At 40.2% G+C, this 18,871-nt stretch overlaps 1 protein-coding gene across 2 annotated transcripts in view; it reads left to right on the forward strand.

The window, feature by feature from the left end:
• Positions 1–18,871, forward strand: part of LOC121167598 (E3 ubiquitin-protein ligase UBR5) — a 144,371-nt gene that overhangs the window by 97,642 nt on the left and 27,858 nt on the right. For both annotated transcript variants that reach the window (XM_040997098.1, XM_040997099.1), the window contains exons 23-40: positions 3,745–3,896; positions 4,312–4,407; positions 4,713–4,836; positions 6,089–6,186; positions 6,959–7,107; positions 9,019–9,110; positions 10,150–10,296; positions 10,385–10,503; positions 10,578–10,704; positions 10,792–10,921; positions 12,250–12,410; positions 12,527–12,766; positions 13,833–13,956; positions 14,537–14,648; positions 15,838–15,969; positions 16,326–16,583; positions 17,573–17,841; positions 18,006–18,217. In XM_040997098.1, the coding sequence (XP_040853032.1) occupies positions 3,745–3,896; positions 4,312–4,407; positions 4,713–4,836; positions 6,089–6,186; positions 6,959–7,107; positions 9,019–9,110; positions 10,150–10,296; positions 10,385–10,503; positions 10,578–10,704; positions 10,792–10,921; positions 12,250–12,410; positions 12,527–12,766; positions 13,833–13,956; positions 14,537–14,648; positions 15,838–15,969; positions 16,326–16,583; positions 17,573–17,841; positions 18,006–18,217 (2,742 nt within the window). The remainder of the gene's footprint in view (positions 1–3,744; positions 3,897–4,311; positions 4,408–4,712; positions 4,837–6,088; positions 6,187–6,958; positions 7,108–9,018; positions 9,111–10,149; positions 10,297–10,384; positions 10,504–10,577; positions 10,705–10,791; positions 10,922–12,249; positions 12,411–12,526; positions 12,767–13,832; positions 13,957–14,536; positions 14,649–15,837; positions 15,970–16,325; positions 16,584–17,572; positions 17,842–18,005; positions 18,218–18,871) is intronic.

Here is an 18,871-nt window from a genome sequence, read left to right on the forward strand (position 1 = left end):
GGAAAATTAAATGAGAAAAAAAGAAATACACATACAGAAAGCAGTGTCTCTCTCTTACTTACCTTCTGCATGAATTGATAGGTTGTCTTTGGTTTGTTTTTGGCTCCTTCAATACACCATGGGAAAAATATCAGACAATAACCACAATTTAAATCTAGAACATTAGGCCCTAAAACTCTACAGAAATTCAACATAATTTACACAAATAATTTAATTTTTCCAATGTGTTCCGATTTTATTACTCTTGCTTCCTATAAAGTTATTTTCTTTAATTCGAGAATAAGTAATAAAGTAATAGAACCTCTACCTTTTATTTTAGGTCAGTTTCACAGATGTCTTAATGATCTGGGGCAAAATGAAAAGTTGGTGATACGTTTTGATTGCTTAGTATTAAAATTTTCAGGTTTTCTGAGTTGTGGGAAGGATATTAACACATTTACAACACATTAAGAATCGATGTTTCATTAGGTGATAAGTATAAATGATTCAGGTTATCGTTCTAGAGAGAACAAAAATTCTATCACTGACCTCTCATGAATGGAAGCACTGCTCACACTGTATGCTAACATGATAGGCTGTGAAGTCTTCTTAAAACTCTCCTTGCCTGGTTTCTATTACATATTCATCTTTTCCTTTAGAAGTTATTAATCAGAAATGGGCACAGAGAAGGCTTCTAGGTTGATAGCTTCTTTTGTTCAAAAACATTTTGAAGTTTTTGATTAATCTCATCTGTATGGGTAGCCAAATTTTAATTTTAAAATTACAAAAGCATTACCAGCTTACTTATTTGGGATGACACTAGGAAGGCAAAGTGATCAAAAGGCAAAGAAATTTAAATTCTTCGTGAAGAAATTAGTGCCTGGATTATTTCAGATATTTTATTTTCTCAGGGAAATTACAGGTGCAAATCCAGTTGGACTGTGGTATGGTTGGTCCAATGCCAGTGCTGCCATCTTTTGTTCATGTAAGGATTGTTTTGAAGGCAAAGACTAAAAGGAGCTTCAAGAGTGGGTGATGTGTTGCTCACAGAAATAATTTGCAAGTAAGCTCCTTTGAGGAATTTGCCGAAGATTTCACTGCAGTGCTCTTAACCAGTTCAAACTCAGGGCTGCCGATTGAACAGCTGAAAGCACAGGAGCCTTATTACCTCGCCCGGCAGTAGGAAGTCCACAGACTGCTTCACTCAAGTGACACCCTGCTCTAGCCTACAATGGATCTTATAGGCGATGCCCCTTGATGAGTATGCAGGCTGGGATTCATACTCACGTGAGCTGTACGCTCACAACTCGATATTGAATGGAGTACTGTTAAATGCCTTCAGATGGTGATTTGACTCAGAAGTTTCGTAATATGGCTGAATAGTTCCCGAGTTCCAAGGGCAGACTTAGTGGAGAGCTTGATTGGTGCATCTGATTGCAGGTGTATGTACGCTAGCGATTGTTAATCTGGGAGACACATGACCTTCGCTTTTTTGTCACAGTGTTATGTTTGAACATGACTGGATTCTAAGGCTTCTGTAGCATGGATATTACGTGCTTACAAAGAGGAAGTTACATCATCCTTGACTTCTTCCATATTGTCAGAAAACACGATGACTCCAGGCAAGCCTGTACGAAGAAATGTCAAAACTCTGAATCTTAGCCGCCAAGGTGGTATCTCCTCAGTGTTGTCCTCAGCCATGAGGATACAGGTGAATCTTCATGAATTGTGTACGGCATCTTGAAGAATAATTTTCTTTTTTGTTTTTTGTTTTTTATTTTTTAAGAATCTGTATGAGGAGCTGGGCATTGTACTTAAAAATCTTCCCAAGACCTAATGAAGAGAAGAGGTTAAGGACAATTTTAAAAGTGAAAAGGAATGACCCCCTCCTTTAATATTGAATTGACTACATGACAGCAACAAAGTTGGGAGCTTGCAAGTTCAAGATGAGACTATGGTCTCAATTTTTATCTTCATTTACTCTTAATCTACTTTAAGTTAGAGGTTGATAAATAGCCCATATATGTTTTGTTCAATGCATTGTTAGAAACTTTTCTTTTATTTGAATGCCTTTACATGAGCAGGTATGCCTCTAATTTGCCATTACTCCATATTTCTCACACCTGTCTGCCTTTTACTCATTTATTTTATCTTTCTGACCCAGTAGGCATTGACTTTGGGACCCTGGCGTAAGCATTTATTTTCAGGTCATTAATAGTACCTCCCAATTGTTGATGAATTTTCCCATTGTTGTGTGTTTTGAGTGCGACACAAAAGGATACCAAACGCTTGTGTCGAGCTTAATTGAAACGATATAGAAACATCATGGTGTGAACAGGCACTTTAGGGTGCACTGTTACTGGGAAGATACTTGCCTTCTTCTCTGGGTGATCTGTTTGGACAGGGACGTGACCTTGACTGAAACAGTCACTGTTTGCTCCTGTTCACGTTATAGACTCTTAAACTCAAATTTCTAAAATGGGGAAATGAAGACATCGATAACTTAAAAAGAATTATCCATAGGTAATTTTCAGCAATACTGTATTAGCTAATGTGTTGAGACATTAAAATGTTGTTGGCTGAATCTTCCAGAGTGTATTATTCCCATATGTACATCGTAAGTAAGGTTTAGGAAATGGATGTGTTTCTGCGAGTAGTTCCTGCAAGAGAGCGTTTTATGAATACAGAAGTTATTTTTCTTACAAAATTGAAAATGTATTGACCTGGAAAATCACAATTCCACTTAGCTTAAATAATTAATTAAACCAGTGATTCAAGTGATAACAGTATCTTTCAAATTACTTAATTTACACAATTATGTTTACCTAAGGGGTTAGGTCTTACGTATCAGATGTCATGTCTTTGGAATTAAGACTGCATGAGAGAATACAGTCCCTTATGTGATGTGCAGCCCTTAAAATGGAGTATCTTATTAGTACCCATTCAGAAACTTGAAAATTGTGGCTAAGTAAAGGGATTTGCCTTATGTGCTCTCTTAATTACTGTTAGCTTGATATGTTTGTAGCTTTTGGAAGCTTTTATTCCAAGGTATAGACTTCGGTGTAGGTAGCTAGCCACTAGTTCCCCTGCCGAAGTCTCTGTGTGTGATGATTTCTTTTTAGTGATATGCACACCTGTATAGTAGTGTTTCCTAAATAACGGTAGAAAATCATGCCCAGACAATCTAATGACATATTTTATAAGCTCTAGTTTCATTCATTAATTTATTGGAGATAAAGTTGTATGTTGAAAAAATAAATTTTTTTGTATAAAAAAATGAATCTAAATTGGTCTTTGTTTCAAAACTTATTGTGTGGGTTTCTGAGATTACAGAAAAGGGATTGAGTAGGGTAACTGTGTGTTTTGTGCTAATAAGTATGTCTATTATTACACTTAATTCTTAGCATTTATGAAAAAGGGCCAGAAAACCTTCTGTTAAGTGTTTAGTTGTTCATATGTCTGTACTGTATGAGCGATTACTTCTAATCTTATTTCATCGCAACTTTTGTTCCCTGTGCTTTAAGTTTGTGTGGGAGCCTCATACAGTGGGCTTCCTGCTGGACTGGGTACTAGTGGCCCCAGTTTCATGCCTGTCCCTCACTGACCTACTCTGTGGTTCCAGAATTGGCCTTTGTACTTCACTTCCTTTGCCTGGCGTGTGTATTTGTAGAACATGCTTTGATCTTTCAGATGAGTAGTTTCTGTGCTCCTTTTTGTTCCTTGTGCACGTGATGGTGAGCTCTGGTTTTGTCCATGTTCTTGTAGTTTGAGATTACGAGAGATGATGAGACGATCGCTGCGAGCCGCTGGTCTGGGTAGACATGAAGCTGGGGCTTCATCCAGTGACCATCAGGATCCAGTCTCTCCCCCCATCGCTCCCCCAAGTTGGGTTCCTGACCCTCCTGCCATGGATCCTGGTAAGATCTGCTTTTATTTTGTTTGCAACCAAAAGACATGCTTATGAAAGAGAAGTAATTGAGCATTTTAGTTAATATTTAGAAATTTGAAATGCTTTCAAAGTAGCACATTAATTTGTTTTATGAACATTTTGTCTAAGGAGCATATATTTTAAGCGTTAGAATTCAAGACTCTTTGATCAGGTACCTCTTTGACGGTAAGCTAGAGAGTACCTTTGTCGGTAATACATTAAGATGTGTCAATAATTTGCTTAGCAGATTCCTTCTCTTAGAGTTTAGAAAAGACTTGTTCTCTTAAGTATCTGTCCACTTTGACCTTTGGCTTGCAGAGAAAAGCCTTAAGGCCAGTTAAAAGCACATGTTAGAACTATGTTGCCTATAATGATGTACATCCTGCTGTTCTGTTTACTGAAAGATGGTGACATTGATTTTATCCTGGCCCCCGCTGTGGGATCTCTTACCACAGCAGCAACTGGCACTGGTCAAGGACCCAGCACCTCCACCATTCCAGGTAAGAGTCTGTGTGTACTCTTTTGTCTGGGCATTTGGAAGAAGAAGGACACACTTTGGATGTAGGGTTCTATGGATCTGCACTGTATGTGGAGGAGACTTTTCTTTCCTCGAAAAGCAGATAACTATCTGAATTATCTTCCATGTGTCAGTGAAAATGTCCGGTATGTATGTGCATAGATGTAGAGATGAGATTGGTGAGATGAGTTTGTTGTTAATGGTGGGGTTGGGCTTGGCGCGTTGAAGGGGGTGTTTACTCTGCCATGGTCACCCTTGGAGGTATTCAGTGGGTCTGCTTCCTTGCAGGGCCTTCCACAGAGCCTTCTGTAGTAGAATCCAAGGACCGAAAAGCAAACGCACATTTTATATTAAAATTATTATGTGACAGTTCAGTTCTTCAGCCCTATCTTCGGGAACTCCTCTCTGCTAAGTAAGAAAATTTCGTATACTGTATGTGGGAAGGTTAAGCTTAGGGAATGTTAGTGTGTAAACTGATATTCTGATGATATATAAATAGCAGTTATGTGAATTTAGTTTACTAGAATGTAGTATTCTTTTGGCCACTTTTCTTTCTTGAGTGAGGTACTTTTTTTTTGGGTGGGGGTGCTTTATATATTTGGAAAAAAGGAGGGGATAGAGAAATCTTCTGTCAGCTACTTCACTCCCCAAATGGCCACAGCAGCTGGAATAGGCCAGGCCAAAGCTAGGAGCTAGGGAGTCCATACTGGTCTCCCACTTGGGTGGCAGGGGCCTTCAGTAATTATGGGGTGCTAGTGTCACATGCAGAGAGTTAATTTGCTGTGCCAAAACGTTCATCACTGGATGCTTATCCCAAAGCCACCAGAGCTACTTCACCTGGTTTACCTGGTAGCCTAGACTGCCCATGAGACAAGTCCAGAGCACCATGTACAGGGGTCCCAGACAGGACCCTTCCTTTCCCATTGCTCCACGGCTCCTGTAGTGCTGGGGAGGCAAGTGGAAGGAGCAATCCACTCAGGTGTGTGGGCAGAGAGGGCAGGCGAAGGGCAGCAGCATATATGTGAACTCTGTTAGGGTCAGCCACGTGGGTGTTGGTGGCAGGGCTCCAAGCATGTAGGCCATCTTTTACTACTAACCCAGATGTGTTAACAGGGAGCTCTATTGTAGGAAAGTCAGGGAATAAACAGCTATTGTTGTAGATGATGCCTCTGTGTACTATTCCATAGTACTGGCTGTGCCTCCTTGTAGTAAATGCTAAATTAATGCAGAATGATGTTTACCTTAGGTTGATCAGGGTGCATGTTTATGTATTTTGAAAAGACTACAGATTAGTTATTTTGTAATGTAAATAGGTTTTTGTTTTATCATCAAAAGGGATGTAACAAGCAATAGATATATATTTTAAAGTTTTATTTATTTATCTGCAAAGTAGAGATGCAGAGAGCCCAATTGGCTGCAATGGCCAGGGATGGCCACTCTGAAGTGAGGAGCTTGTTCGGGGTTTCCAACGTGGATGACAGGGGCCACGCACTTTTCATCTTTTGCTTTCCCAGGTTCTTGGCAAGTGGTTGGATAGAAGTGGAGAAGCTGGGTCTCAAACTGGGTCCCATTTGGGATGCTGGTATTCCCTGTTGTTTAATATATTTCATCAGAATTCCAGCCCCTGTACTTAATATTTTTATGTACAATTTTTTTCAACTTAGGGATGCAAGAGGGATGACTCCATTTATGTCAGCCGTAAGTGGCCGAGCTTACCCTGCTGCAATTACCATCTTAGAAACAGCCCAGAAAATTGCAAAAGGTAAGTCCTAAGTGAGTTCAAGTCCTAAATGAGTTGTTTATTTTGCAGAAATAAATATTCTTTACGAAAGATTATTCAAGTTGTTAATATGTAAAGCATGTAAGTGATTGGAAACTTGGAGGCATTTCTTTCTGTGAAAGTCATCATGTGTTTATAGTTTTCTCAAGTACAATATATTTTTTAACTTTACATGAGGAAACAACTTCTGTGAATTTTTTAAAAGATTTAAAAATATATCTCTAATGTGTATTGTTAAATATATTGAAAGTACAGGTTACTGAATTAAGTTATAGAACTTTCTAGTGCTATATGGGTGGTAGTGATAAAAGTTTGTGGCAAAAATAGGCAGAAAAGATGTCGTATAGTTGTTTCTGATAGTAATTTCTTTTCAATGGATGCACGAAGGAACATCAGTTTTTGCCATGCTTTGTTGAGACAGTTGAATTTTTAAAAGTAATAATTTAAAAAACACTACTGATAAATTGTTTCTGAGATGGACAGACTAGCCTGGTGCACGGAGCTAAGCATGCAGATGGTTGATGTGTTGTGTCCTCCCCACCCTCATAGGTTCCTGTGGTTTAATCATGCTTTGCCTCACTTGGCTGCAGATTTTTTTTTTTCTTTGTACACTGACTTTGACTTGGTTTAAAAACAGTAATTTCTCATTTGTAAAACTTCACTTTTAAAATTTTTTCCATTTCAGGAAAGTAGTGTATGGTTGTGCCTAAGTCCTTTCATAATAGATGAACTGCTGTATTCTTAATCTTTGTAGCTGAAGTATCCTCGAGTGAAAAAGAAGAAGACGTATTTATGGGAATGGTTTGTCCATCAGGGACCAACCCTGATGACTCTCCTTTGTATGTCCTGTGTTGTAATGACACCTGCAGTTTCACATGGACTGGAGCAGAGCACATCAACCAGGTAAGTAACAGTACCTGTCCTTGGTTTTATGCTGCCTTTCGGTTTGCTTTTTGTTTTTGGTCGTCACTAGAGTTAAAGTTTTCAGCTTTGGTATTACAATTTTGATATTCATTTTATGCTGAGTGATTACATTCTCTACTTATAGTTTGTCTAGGTTTAATGTCTAAATTGATTAGCAAATTAAATGTGAGAGCAGTGAAAAGATATTAGTCTTCACTGTGCACCGATCCATAGTTCTTATTATTTTTTTTTTAAAGAAACTGTTTTTTAAGGCTTTTTTTGAAAGGCAGAGTTACAGAGAAAGGGAAGAAGACACAGGTTGAGAGCTCTTCATCTGCTGGTTCACTTCCCGTTTGGCATGAAGCAGGCTGGTCTGAAACCAGGAACCAGGAGATTCTTCCCAGTTTCCCATGAGTACAGAACCCAAGGCCTTGGGCCATCCTCTGCTGCTCTCCTAAGCACATCAGCAAGGAGCTGAATCAGACATGGCGCAGCCAGAACTCATCCTGGCAACCATATGGAATGCTCCTGCCGCCTATATAGGCTTTTTTTTTTTTTAAAAGATTTATTTATTTTTATTACAAAGTCAGATATACACAGATGAAGAGAGACAGAGAGGAAGATCTGTTCAAAGATTCACTCTCCAAGTGGCCACAACGGCCAGTGCTATGATGATCTTAAGCCAGGAGCCAGGAACTTCCTGCAGGTCTCCCACGCTGGTATAAGAACCAAGGCTTTAGGTCATCCTCAACTGCTTTTTCAGGCCATAAGCAGGGAGCTGTCTGGGAAGCGGGGTAGCCAGGGCACGAACCAGTGCCCATATGGAATCCCAGCGTGTTCAAAGCGAGGACTTCAGTCGTTATGCTACCATGCCAGGCCATGCACAGGCTTAATTTAGCATGCCACAACACTAAGGAGTGAGTTGCTGATTTTAAATACTACTCTAGGATGTCCATTTTATTTTAAATATTTAAATATTTTTATGAAATTTGAAAAACAATCAAATAGCGAGAAAAATAGAGTTCTTCCATGTGGTCTTTCATTCTCCAAGTGTTGACGGTAGCCAGGGTCGGGCCAGGCTATATCCATAGCCCTGAACTCAGTTCTCCTCTTCTGCAGGGACCCAAGTACTTTTGGTGTCAATTGCTATTTCTTTCCCAGGAAGAATTAGCAGGAAGTTTGGTTTAGTGGTGGAGCAGGAATTGAAACACAGCCTCTCAGACAACAGATTTGAGTGTCCCAAGTTCGGTTTTAATCATTGTGCCTAATGTCCAACCTCACAGCTCTTGATAAAAGATTTGCTAGCTGTAACCTCTTGAGGCAGGTGATGTAAATTATTTTCATCCTGCTGATAACACAATAGTATAAATGTTTATCATGGGGGTTGGGACTGTGGCATAGTGGTTAAGCAAATGTGTGTAGCTCCAGCATCTCATGGGTGCTAGTTCGTGAACCAGCTGCTCTACTTCCTATCCAGTTGCCTGTGAATGTGAATAGGAAAGCAGACGACCCAGGTTCTTGGATATCCCACGTGGGAAACCCTGAATAGCTCCTGGCTCCTTATGTATCTTGGCCTAGCCCCAGCCATTTGGGGAGTATACCAGAAGATGCAGCATTGTCTCTCTCCCTCCCCATCTCCTTTTTGTTCTCTCTCCTTCTCTGTGTCTCTCTTGTCTCTCTGCCTTTCATAGAAAATGGATGTTTAATGTCTATCTGCTACATAAATATGTAAACATAATAAAATTGTATGTATATATGTAAACAAATATAAAATTTTTGTAATTTGTTACTTAACAGAAAACAGTCACTTTATTATAATTGAAATGGTATGGAGAATACTGAAAGTAATTATTTTGGTGATTTACATGCATGCTTAAAAAAATACTTCTAAACGTGAACTCTTCATTGTAGGATATCTTTGAGTGTCGAACTTGTGGATTACTGGAATCACTTTGTTGTTGTACAGAATGTGCAAGGGTTTGTCATAAAGGTCATGATTGCAAGTGAGTACAGTGCCAATATTTTGTCTGATACTATAAAGCATTCTGTATCAGATTTTTGTTAAGTCATGTGGTAATTGTATAATTGAGAAAATTGATGTTTCCTGAGCTTCCCCCATTCTCATTTTATACATCAAAATGTTCTCAGTTTAAAGTGTCTTTTGAGTTTTTTGTTAGTGGTTCTGTTATAGTCCTGCTCAATTAACTCTAAGATAGTGGGCTAATAACGTGTAGTTGTTAGTTGTGTAAATAACGTGAATGGAGTGTTTTTGCCTGTCATGTAGTGAAGGCCTCAGGCCTCCTGTGAGTAAGATCTGCCGCAATATTGCAGTTACCCTGATGCAGATGGGTGTGGATATACGCATTGTACGTAATGGGTTTCTTAAGTCAATCGTAGAACTATCTCCTGCAGTCATCATTATAGTTCATCATATTCATTTTCACAGGCCTGAGAGATAATGAAATACATCTGCACTAGCACTAGCACTATCACAAGTAGAATGCCAGGTGGAAATGGCTACTGAACTGTTGATGTTACTGGCAGTTTGCTTTGAGGCTCATTTAAAATTTTTTCAAACATTCTTGTGTTCCTTGTCTATACATCTAAAAGTGTTTGTGTGTTTCTTTTTGAATAAGTGAAGTCAGTAGGCTGGGTGCTTCATTAGGTTTGATGTTAGGTTAGGGTACGTAGGATGGATAAGAGAGTCCTTTCTTATTAGTGTTCATATTCCTGCTTGCGGCCATAGGAATGAACTATCCACCTGTACAAATCTGCATTAATCAGTAAGGTGGAAGAATCCACCATGGGGGGAGGGTTTGGGGAGGGGAGGGGTGGGGGGAATCCCAGTGCCTATAAAACTGTGTCACATAATGCAATGTAATTAATGTAAAAAAAAAAAAGAATCTGCATTAATCCCCCCAGGTCATTTCAGATTATTTAATTTGTGGGAATTTTGTGGGGTTTTTTTTGTTACATAAACTTTCTCATTTAAAATTTGATGTTAATCTTATAAGTTTGTTCCCATATGTGAATTCTTTCTAGACTAAAACGGACATCACCAACAGCTTACTGTGACTGTTGGGAGAAATGTAAGTGTAAAACTCTAATTGCCGGACAGAAGTCTGCTCGCCTTGATCTGCTCTATCGCCTGCTCACGGCGACTAATCTGGTCACTCTGCCAAACAGCAGGCAAGTGGGGTTTCAGGACACACGAGGGAAGTGTTCGGCACTCCTCAGTGACATTTTCCCTGCTTCACGCTCATGCTCTGTCCTCCAGGGGCGAGCACCTCCTGCTATTTCTGGTGCAGACAGTCGCACGGCAGACAGTGGAACACTGCCAGTACAGGCCGCCTCGCATCAGGGAGGACCGGAATCGGAAAACAGCCAGTCCTGAGGGTGAGTCACCCTGTTGGGTGGGACCTTGATGGAAGGAGGCTGTTTCCTTTGGTCTAACTCGTGTTTCCCTGCAGATTCGGATATGCCTGATCATGATTTAGAGCCTCCACGATTTGCCCAGCTGGCACTGGAGCGTGTTCTACAGGACTGGAATGCCTTGAAGTCTATGATTATGTTTGGGTCACAGGAAAATAAAGACCCGTATGTATTCATTGAAATTTTTCATTTTTTTTCCCCCTGTATCATAGAAAGATTGCAGTGCATTCTGTCTTTTTTTCTTCCTTCCAGTCTTAGTGCCAGCAGTAGGATAGGCCATCTTTTGCCAGAAGAACAAGTATACCTCAATCAGCAAAGTGGCACAATTCGTTTGGACTGTTTCACTCATTGCCTTATTGTCAAATGTACAGCTGATATTTTGGTAAGTCTCTTGAGCTGTATTGCAAATATATGAAAAGGAGTTTGTTCTTTAGCTAGCATCATTATTTGTTTTTCTATTGAAACCCCTAAGCGCTGGTACACTCTGAGGAATGGCATGATGGGGATGATTTAAATATCTCAAGAGTTCCTTTCATCCTGAATAAAAACTTTAAAACATCAGAATAATAGAACAGTTATAAACTTTTGGAGTAATGTTCAAAATTACTAGAAACTTAATCTATGCATTCTAAAAATATGTATTTTTTAAAAATACTGTTTTCACTGTAAAATTAGAAAGATAATTTATATTGTTAAACTTAGTGCTGTTGAGGTTATGTTAAAGAATGCAATCACATCAATTGGGGAGGCATTGCATTTGGTCCTCTTTTGAAAACAACTGAAAATGTCACATTCCATAAAAACAGCAGTGCCCCGAACAGCTATCGTTAGTATGCAGTGTGAGGAAAAATAGGTCATGTTGTGGTGATGTATTATATGGATTTGTTATTAGTAAGTTGTTACCTAAGTTTACTCAATCAGCTAATAAAATGTAATGTGACAACTTGAAAATACAAATTATCATAACAGTTTTAAAAATTAAAAATACAATATGAGATTAGGTGTTCTGTATCATTAATATTTGCATAGTAGACCTTCTGTAGAAAAGAGGGTACAAAGTCTTCATGGTATACCGGGAGAGATGGGATCATGAATTTATTTACATAATTTTTTGAAACTACTTGGCTGTTTTGATGAATCTCCTATAAAGTAAAATACAGTTTTCAAAAAAAATCTTGAGACTGTTTAGTTGAAAAGCAGTTACAGGGAAACACAATTCATTCCATGCTGCTCCCTCCCTCTCCATGCATGGCACAATGGTAGGGGCTGGGCCAGGCAGAAGCCAGAACCTGGAACTGCATCTGAGTCTCTCTCTTGGCTGGCAAGTTCCCAAGTTATTGGACTGTCTTCTTGTTCTGCTTTGCCATACGCCTTGTTAGGGAGATGGATAGGAAGTAGAATAGCTGGGATTTGAACTGAAGGTGCAGATAGCAGTTTAACAAACTGTACTACCCCATCTGCCCTTGTGTTCTTCTGATTCGATGTGTTTGTTATTTCTTTTCTAAATATTGATTGAGATACCTAGGACACAGTAGTAATTGCTTTGCATAAATTGATCACTGACTTTGCAAATATTTCACTTAAATTTGTTTTGAGGTTTTATTGTGAAATAATTAGTATTAACATGGTCCTTACACTTTTTACTTTAAGAATGTCTGTAAACATCTTGTGAAATATGTTGACATTAATTGTTGCTACAACTTTATAAAGCTTTTAGATACACTACTAGGTACACTAGTGAAAGAACTCCAAAATAAATACACACCTGGACGTAGAGAAGAAGCAATTGCTGTGACGATGAGATTTCTACGTTCAGTGGCAAGAGTTTTTGTCATTCTTAGCGTGGAAATGGCTTCATCCAAAAAGAAAAAGTAAGGCATCCTTTTTGATTTTGATTTTTTTTCTATTGTATGCACACAAACGTGTGTGATAACATTATATGTATGGTAGTATTCACAGGAGATTCTTTTGTTCTCTTTTGCTATAGCAACTTCATTCCACAGCCGATTGGAAAGTGCAAACGTGTATTCCAAGCACTGCTGCCTTATGCTGTAGAAGAGTTGTGCAACGTGGCAGAGTCCTTGATTGTTCCTGTCAGAATGGGGATTGCTCGCCCAACAGCACCATTTACTCTGGCTAGCACTAGCATTGATGCGATGCAAGGCAGCGAGGAATTGTTCTCCGTAGAGCCGCTGCCACCACGACCATCGTCTGATCAGTCAAGCAGGTAAATTTCCATAGCAGTAGAATTGGATTGATCTTTTTCCTGGAAAGTGTCACATTTGGCTGATTGAAATCTTTGGGTAAGCACCCAGTGAGTGTGTATGAACCTTTGTGTAACACATGGTAGAGATTTTATTTTGGAATATGTGAAAGCACTTTCAAAATGATGATGGGTGTGGAAAAAAGATACATTTAGCCTAGCGGGTGAACCTGTGGGTTTGATTCCTGGCGCTGCAGCGTGATTCCAGCTTCTTGACAATATGAGCTGTGGAAGGCAATGGATTTTGCTGCACATATAGGAGGCTGGCATGCATTCCAGGCTCTTGGCTTGGGCCCAGGCCAGCCTTCGCGAGCATCTGGAGGAGTAAATGAGTGGAAGGAAACTGTCTCTTTGTTGTCGTCGGTTGCTTTCAAATATAATCTACTGCAAGCAAATTGGCAACAGAGCCATTAGATGTTGAGGAGCAGGTAGAAAAGGAAGAGTTTTCTCCTGGAGATTGTTTGAACTGGAAAGACTCATCAACATAAGTTTGGAGTGCCTTTCTGTGGAAGGGTAAAGTTGGAGGCCAGTGCCATGGCATAGAAGCTAAAACAGCTGCCTGGGAACCATGACCCTGTTTGAATCCTGACTGTTTGCTTGAGCTCCAGCTTCATGCCAGTGACCTGGGAAAAGCTGCAGAAGCTGATCTAAGTGCCCTGCTGCCCAGGTAGGGGATCTGGGTGGAGTTCCTGCCTCCTGGCTGTGACCTGGCCAAGCTGCAGCCATTCTGGACATTTGGGAACATCCAAGAAAATGGAAGACACAGAAGATATCAGTCTCTCCTTGTGTCTGTATCTCTGCCACTTGAAATAGGTGGATGAATCTTAAATTAAAAAAAAAAATAGTAAAGCAGATTTTGAGATTTCTAAGTTAAGTATGCATGGTGAAACAGTTACGTTTGATATTTTCTGATGCTGAATTATTATTGTGGGGATTCAATTTAAAATGGCCTCCCACCAGGTGTGTCGCAAGTCTATGCCATGCATGTACCTTGGGAAGCATTGCACTCCTCACCTTCTGACTCTTGCAGCTCCAGTCAGTCGCAGTCGTCCTACATCATCCGGAACCCACAGCAGAGGCGCATCAGCCAGTCACAGCCTGTTCGTGGCCGGGATGAAGAGCAAGATGACATCGTTTCAGCAGATGTGGAGGAGGTGGGCTGTTTTAGCTGAGCTAGATGAGAAACTGTTCTCTGCTGGGAGGGAGACTTCATGACTAGAATTCAAGTGACAGTTGTTGAAGGCTACTGCTTGCATTTGTGCTCAGCTTGTACGTTCTTGTTACATGTTTTTATTAGTGGTTATATATTCTAAAATGACAGTATTATTGATTGTTAAATATTGGCAAGTTGAACACAAGCTTTTTTAAAAGAATAATAAGATATTTAGTGTAAGAAAAGTTGGCTTTTTGGAATATATTTGATAGAGAGGATAGTGTAATTGACTACGTTGTATCAACATTCTTTCCTGTCCCAATATTATTATTTTCTTAAATTTAGGGTTGTGTGTATGGAAAGTAATCAAATACTTGGGGATATGTTGAAAAAAAATTTTTGATAACAAATTGTCACCAGCAAATGAAGGTTTTTCAGAAGTGCTTTTGTGTGCATAATGTAGAATTCCCTGCACTGAGAGGCCTTTGTCTTGTGGTTTACTGGTTGCTGTGCAGGAACACTGGTAGAGATGCGGGTTTGTTACGTACTTTGATCATCTACAAATCAGATTCTGGATTTAGGTGGAGGTGGTGGAGGGTGTGGCTGGCGAGGAGGACCATCATGACGAACAGGAGGAGCACGGGGAAGAGACGGCGGAGGCTGAGGGCCAGCACGACGAGCACGATGAGGATGGTATGTATGGTGTGGGCGTGGCTCGGAGAAGATGCACGCACATGTGAAACACTCAGCTGCTCCCTTTCTCTCTCCTTACAAGACCTTAAAAAAAATCAATGCCTGGGGAAATAGCAGAACGTGACCAAATGCTTGGATTGCTGAGCCCATGTGGGAAACCCAAAAGAAACTCCTGGCTCTGGCTATTCCATCAGTGGGTGGAAGATCAGTCTCGCTCTGTTAACGCTGCCTCTCAGTAAATGTAGTAATTCTTTTTTAAAAGGAAATTGCTACCACATTAAGAAGCATTTGGAAATTAGAGAAAGGAGATGTGATCTCCCCCAGATGCTAACTACTTGAAGTTTTGCTTTTAGTTCTTCCTTGTACTGGGCAAGACTTGAGTGTTAGATAAATTATTTTTGTGAATTTCTTTTCCATTTGTGATCAAATTGTATATATCCCTAATTTATAAAGTTTTCATAGCTGTGCCTGTGAAATATAAAGAATAATGTAATAAAGATTTACTTATTTGAAAGGTAGAATTATAGAGGAAGAAAGAGAAAAAGAAAGAATATCTTCCATATGGTAGTTCACTCCCTGTATGAGTGTATGTAGCACAGTCCCAGGACTGTGCTAGGCTAGAGGTAGGGACCAATGGCTTTTTCAGATGTGCTATGTGGATGCAAGGACCTAAGCGCTTGGGACCTATTTTACTTTTTGAGGCACATGAGCAGAGAGCTGGATGTGAAGTGGAGAAGTAGGGCTTGCACTGGTGCCCAAATTGCCAGCATCACAAAGAGAGGTTTAGCTTGCTTTGCCACAACACTACTACCCAAGAATAGATATTTGTCACATCCTCATTTGGAAGCCAAGGATGTGAACACACAAATGTAGTACGTGGGCTTTATCCAAAGCTTTGCTCATTGGCTGAAGTCCATTGCCGTATACTTGTTCACACATACCTAAGGTTCTGTAGGAGCGAACCATCCACAAACTCCTGGGATTTACCTGCTAGTTTGTACATGCTGAGTGCTTCCCTGCTCTCATTGTTTGATTCTCGGCATATTGGTTGATTCTCTGCATTTCTCTTGAACAATATACCTATGTGTTCCAACCTTTAAATTATATTTCTGTCTATCTGATTTTTGCCTTGATCGATAGTAATTTTGTGCTTTTACACTTTTCTTAGTATTAAAACTATGTTTTCTAGGGAGTGATATGGAGCTGGACTTGCTAGCAGCAGCTGAAACAGAAAGTGACAGTGAAAGTAACCACAGTAACCAAGACAATGCTAGTGGACGCCGTAGTGTTGTTACTGCAGCCACTGCCGGTTCAGAAGCAGGTACGTTGCCTTAGCCCAGAACTTTCTTCCTTCTACTAAGGTTGTCTGTCAGAGTTGTACAGAATGCTCTGTGTGGTGTGCACAACAACAGGATAACCAGACTTGAGTTGTTTTTCACTGAATGAAAGAATGTATTTAATGACTTCCCTTTGAACTTTTTTGTTTTGAAGTAATGGAATAATTTTAAAATTCATTTAAAGAGTTCTTTTGTAATGGAACTGTTTTAATGGGAGATTTTGTGGACTATAAACACAACTGGCATCCTCTTTAGTTGGTGTTTTTCTCAGTTACATGGTATTTTCTTAATCACTGATAAAATTACCATGCTTTTTTTGTTTTTAAAATAAAAAATTTAGGAGCAAGCAGTGTTCCTGCCTTTTTTTCTGAAGATGATTCTCAGTCCAACGACTCCAGTGACTCCGATAGCAGCAGTAGTCAGAGTGATGACATAGAGCAGGAGACCTTCATGCTCGATGAGCCGTTAGAGAGAACCACAAACAGCTCCCACGCCAGCGGGGCCGCCCAGGCCCCCCGCTCCATGCAGTGGGCCGTCCGCAGCACGCAGCACCAGCGAGCGGCCAGCACGGCCCCGTCCAGCACGTCCACCCCAGCAGGCAAGTCGGAAAACTGGTCTGACGACAATGCTCAAGTCATTTTCCTATTTACTGCCATTCACGTAGAAGACTAGTTAAAGTTTGTAAAAATTCCTCACTGTTTCGTATGTGATTATGGCGGGATTTCTGTTTTGGAGGGTAGTTTTTAAACAGTGGGGGCCGTCTTGTGGGTTGCAGAATGTTATGCCGTAACTTAGTTGCTACCTACCAGTTGTCAGTAACACCTCAGTTGTGAGGCCCAGATTGTCTGTGGACAATGCCAAGTGGTACAGATCAATCCGGTAGAGACCATTGTATTCAATTCCTGCCTCCTCAACACTCAGCTTAATGTTTAGGAAGAATTCTTAGCTTAATTGCAACACTGATCATTTAGATTTTTTAATTAATAAAATTCTATCTTTGAAAATGTTTAAGACATAAGCATTATTATATGCATTGGGGGTACTATGATTTTGTTGTTCCATATATACATTGTGTTATGTCCAGTGAGGCAAATACATTTATCCTTTGAAGCATTTTAATTTTTTTTACAGTGAAAACTTTGTAAAGTTCCACCTATAAGTATTTGGTTAAGCAAGTACAGTGTTCAGTACCTTGTGAGTGTTCGTCTGCTGTGCAGCAGACCTCAGCACTACTTCCTGTTTTGTTGTAGCCTCGTACTTGCCAGTCTGCCTTGCCTCAGCCTCCCTGGCTTCCCTTTGCAACCTCTGCAAAACCACTGCTGTGTTTTTGACTTCTGTGCGATAAGCTACATTTTTAGATTTCACAAGTGAGGCCATCTGAAGTTTGGCTTTATGTGCTTGACTTTCTTTTTAGCCTGGTGCCCTGCAGGTCATCCATGTCATGGTAAATGACTAGATTTTTTTACTGTTTTTGTGCCTGAATAATACTGCATCGTATGTATGTGACCACTTACATATTTATAAGTATACAGTGTCAGAGAATTACAGTTGGCAACTGATCCTTATGTTTGTCCCTTTTCCTGATAGCGAGTTCAGCGGGTTTGATTTATATTGATCCTTCCAACTTACGCCGGAGTGGTACCATCAGTACAAGTGCCGCAGCTGCAGCAGCTGCTTTGGAAGCTAGTAATGCCAGCAGCTACCTGACATCTGCAAGCAGTCTCGCCAGGGCTTACAGCATTGTCATCAGACAAATCTCGGACTTGATGGGCCTTATTCCTAAGTATAATCACCTAGTATACTCTCAGATTCCAGCAGCTGTGAAATTGACTTACCAGGATGCAGTCAACTTGCAGGTATGAAACTGATGAAAAATTACTTACTTGAATACTATTTTGACTGATTTTTGAGAATTCTAGTATAATGGGAATGAATGTTACGAATATTGACATGCTACTACTACTGTATCGGATTTAGCTCTGTTTGGATAGTTTTAACTATTTTAGTTTGGTCTTCATAGAACTATGTAGAAGAAAAGCTTATTCCCACTTGGAACTGGATGGTCAGTATTATGGATTCTACTGAAGCTCAATTACGTTATGGTTCTGCATTAGCATCTGCTGGTGATCCAGGACATCCCAATCACCCTCTTCACGCTTCTCAGAATTCAACACGTAGAGAGAGGATGACTGCGCGGGAGGAGGCTAGTTTACGCACCCTTGAAGGCAGGCGGTATGCAGTTCTTCATGGATCCCTGTGTGTTTAGGTCATGGCCCCGGTGCTTTGTGTTGTTAAATAGACCTGTTTTGTTGTGAAAGACCAAGTAAATACTTAATCTTACATATTTAAATTGTCCTGCAACTGAAGCAAAATAAGTTACAATCTAGACTGTGTTCTTCAAATCCATTTATGTTAGCAGATTCTGGTAGTAGAGACTTCAGTTTTGAACTTGTTGCTCCATATCCTTATGTTGTTAGCTCTCAGTCTTCTCCTGCCTTTTGAAAAAGTAACATTGTTCAGGACTAGCAGTTTGCCCCAACATTGAACTCCAGATTGGTGCCATGAAAGTGGAGAGGGTTGTGTGCCTAAAATTAGAGTCTCAGGATTTAATGCAGCCTCTGGTTCAGGCTCAACTCTTGGTTATTTTGAACAGTCGTGAAGGTGGAAAGGCAAGGGTCCAGGAGACTATTTACAAAGCTGCACACTGTTAGGAGACCACAAGAGAAGTAATACTTTCAAAAGTAGAGCAGTGAAAACTAATAAGGGGAGAGAAATGCTGAAATCCTCTTAACAAAATTTAGGGCCTTGTTTGAAAAATGGAGTGGGTGTGGCCCGGCGCGGTGGCGCAAGTGGTTAAGGTTCTCGCCTTGCACGCCCGGGATCCCA

Source organism: Ochotona curzoniae, unplaced genomic scaffold (genome assembly GCF_017591425.1).
Source record: "Ochotona curzoniae isolate NIBS_2020 unplaced genomic scaffold, NIBS_Ocur_1.0 patch4, whole genome shotgun sequence".
NCBI classification, from domain to species: domain Eukaryota; kingdom Metazoa; phylum Chordata; class Mammalia; order Lagomorpha; family Ochotonidae; genus Ochotona; species Ochotona curzoniae.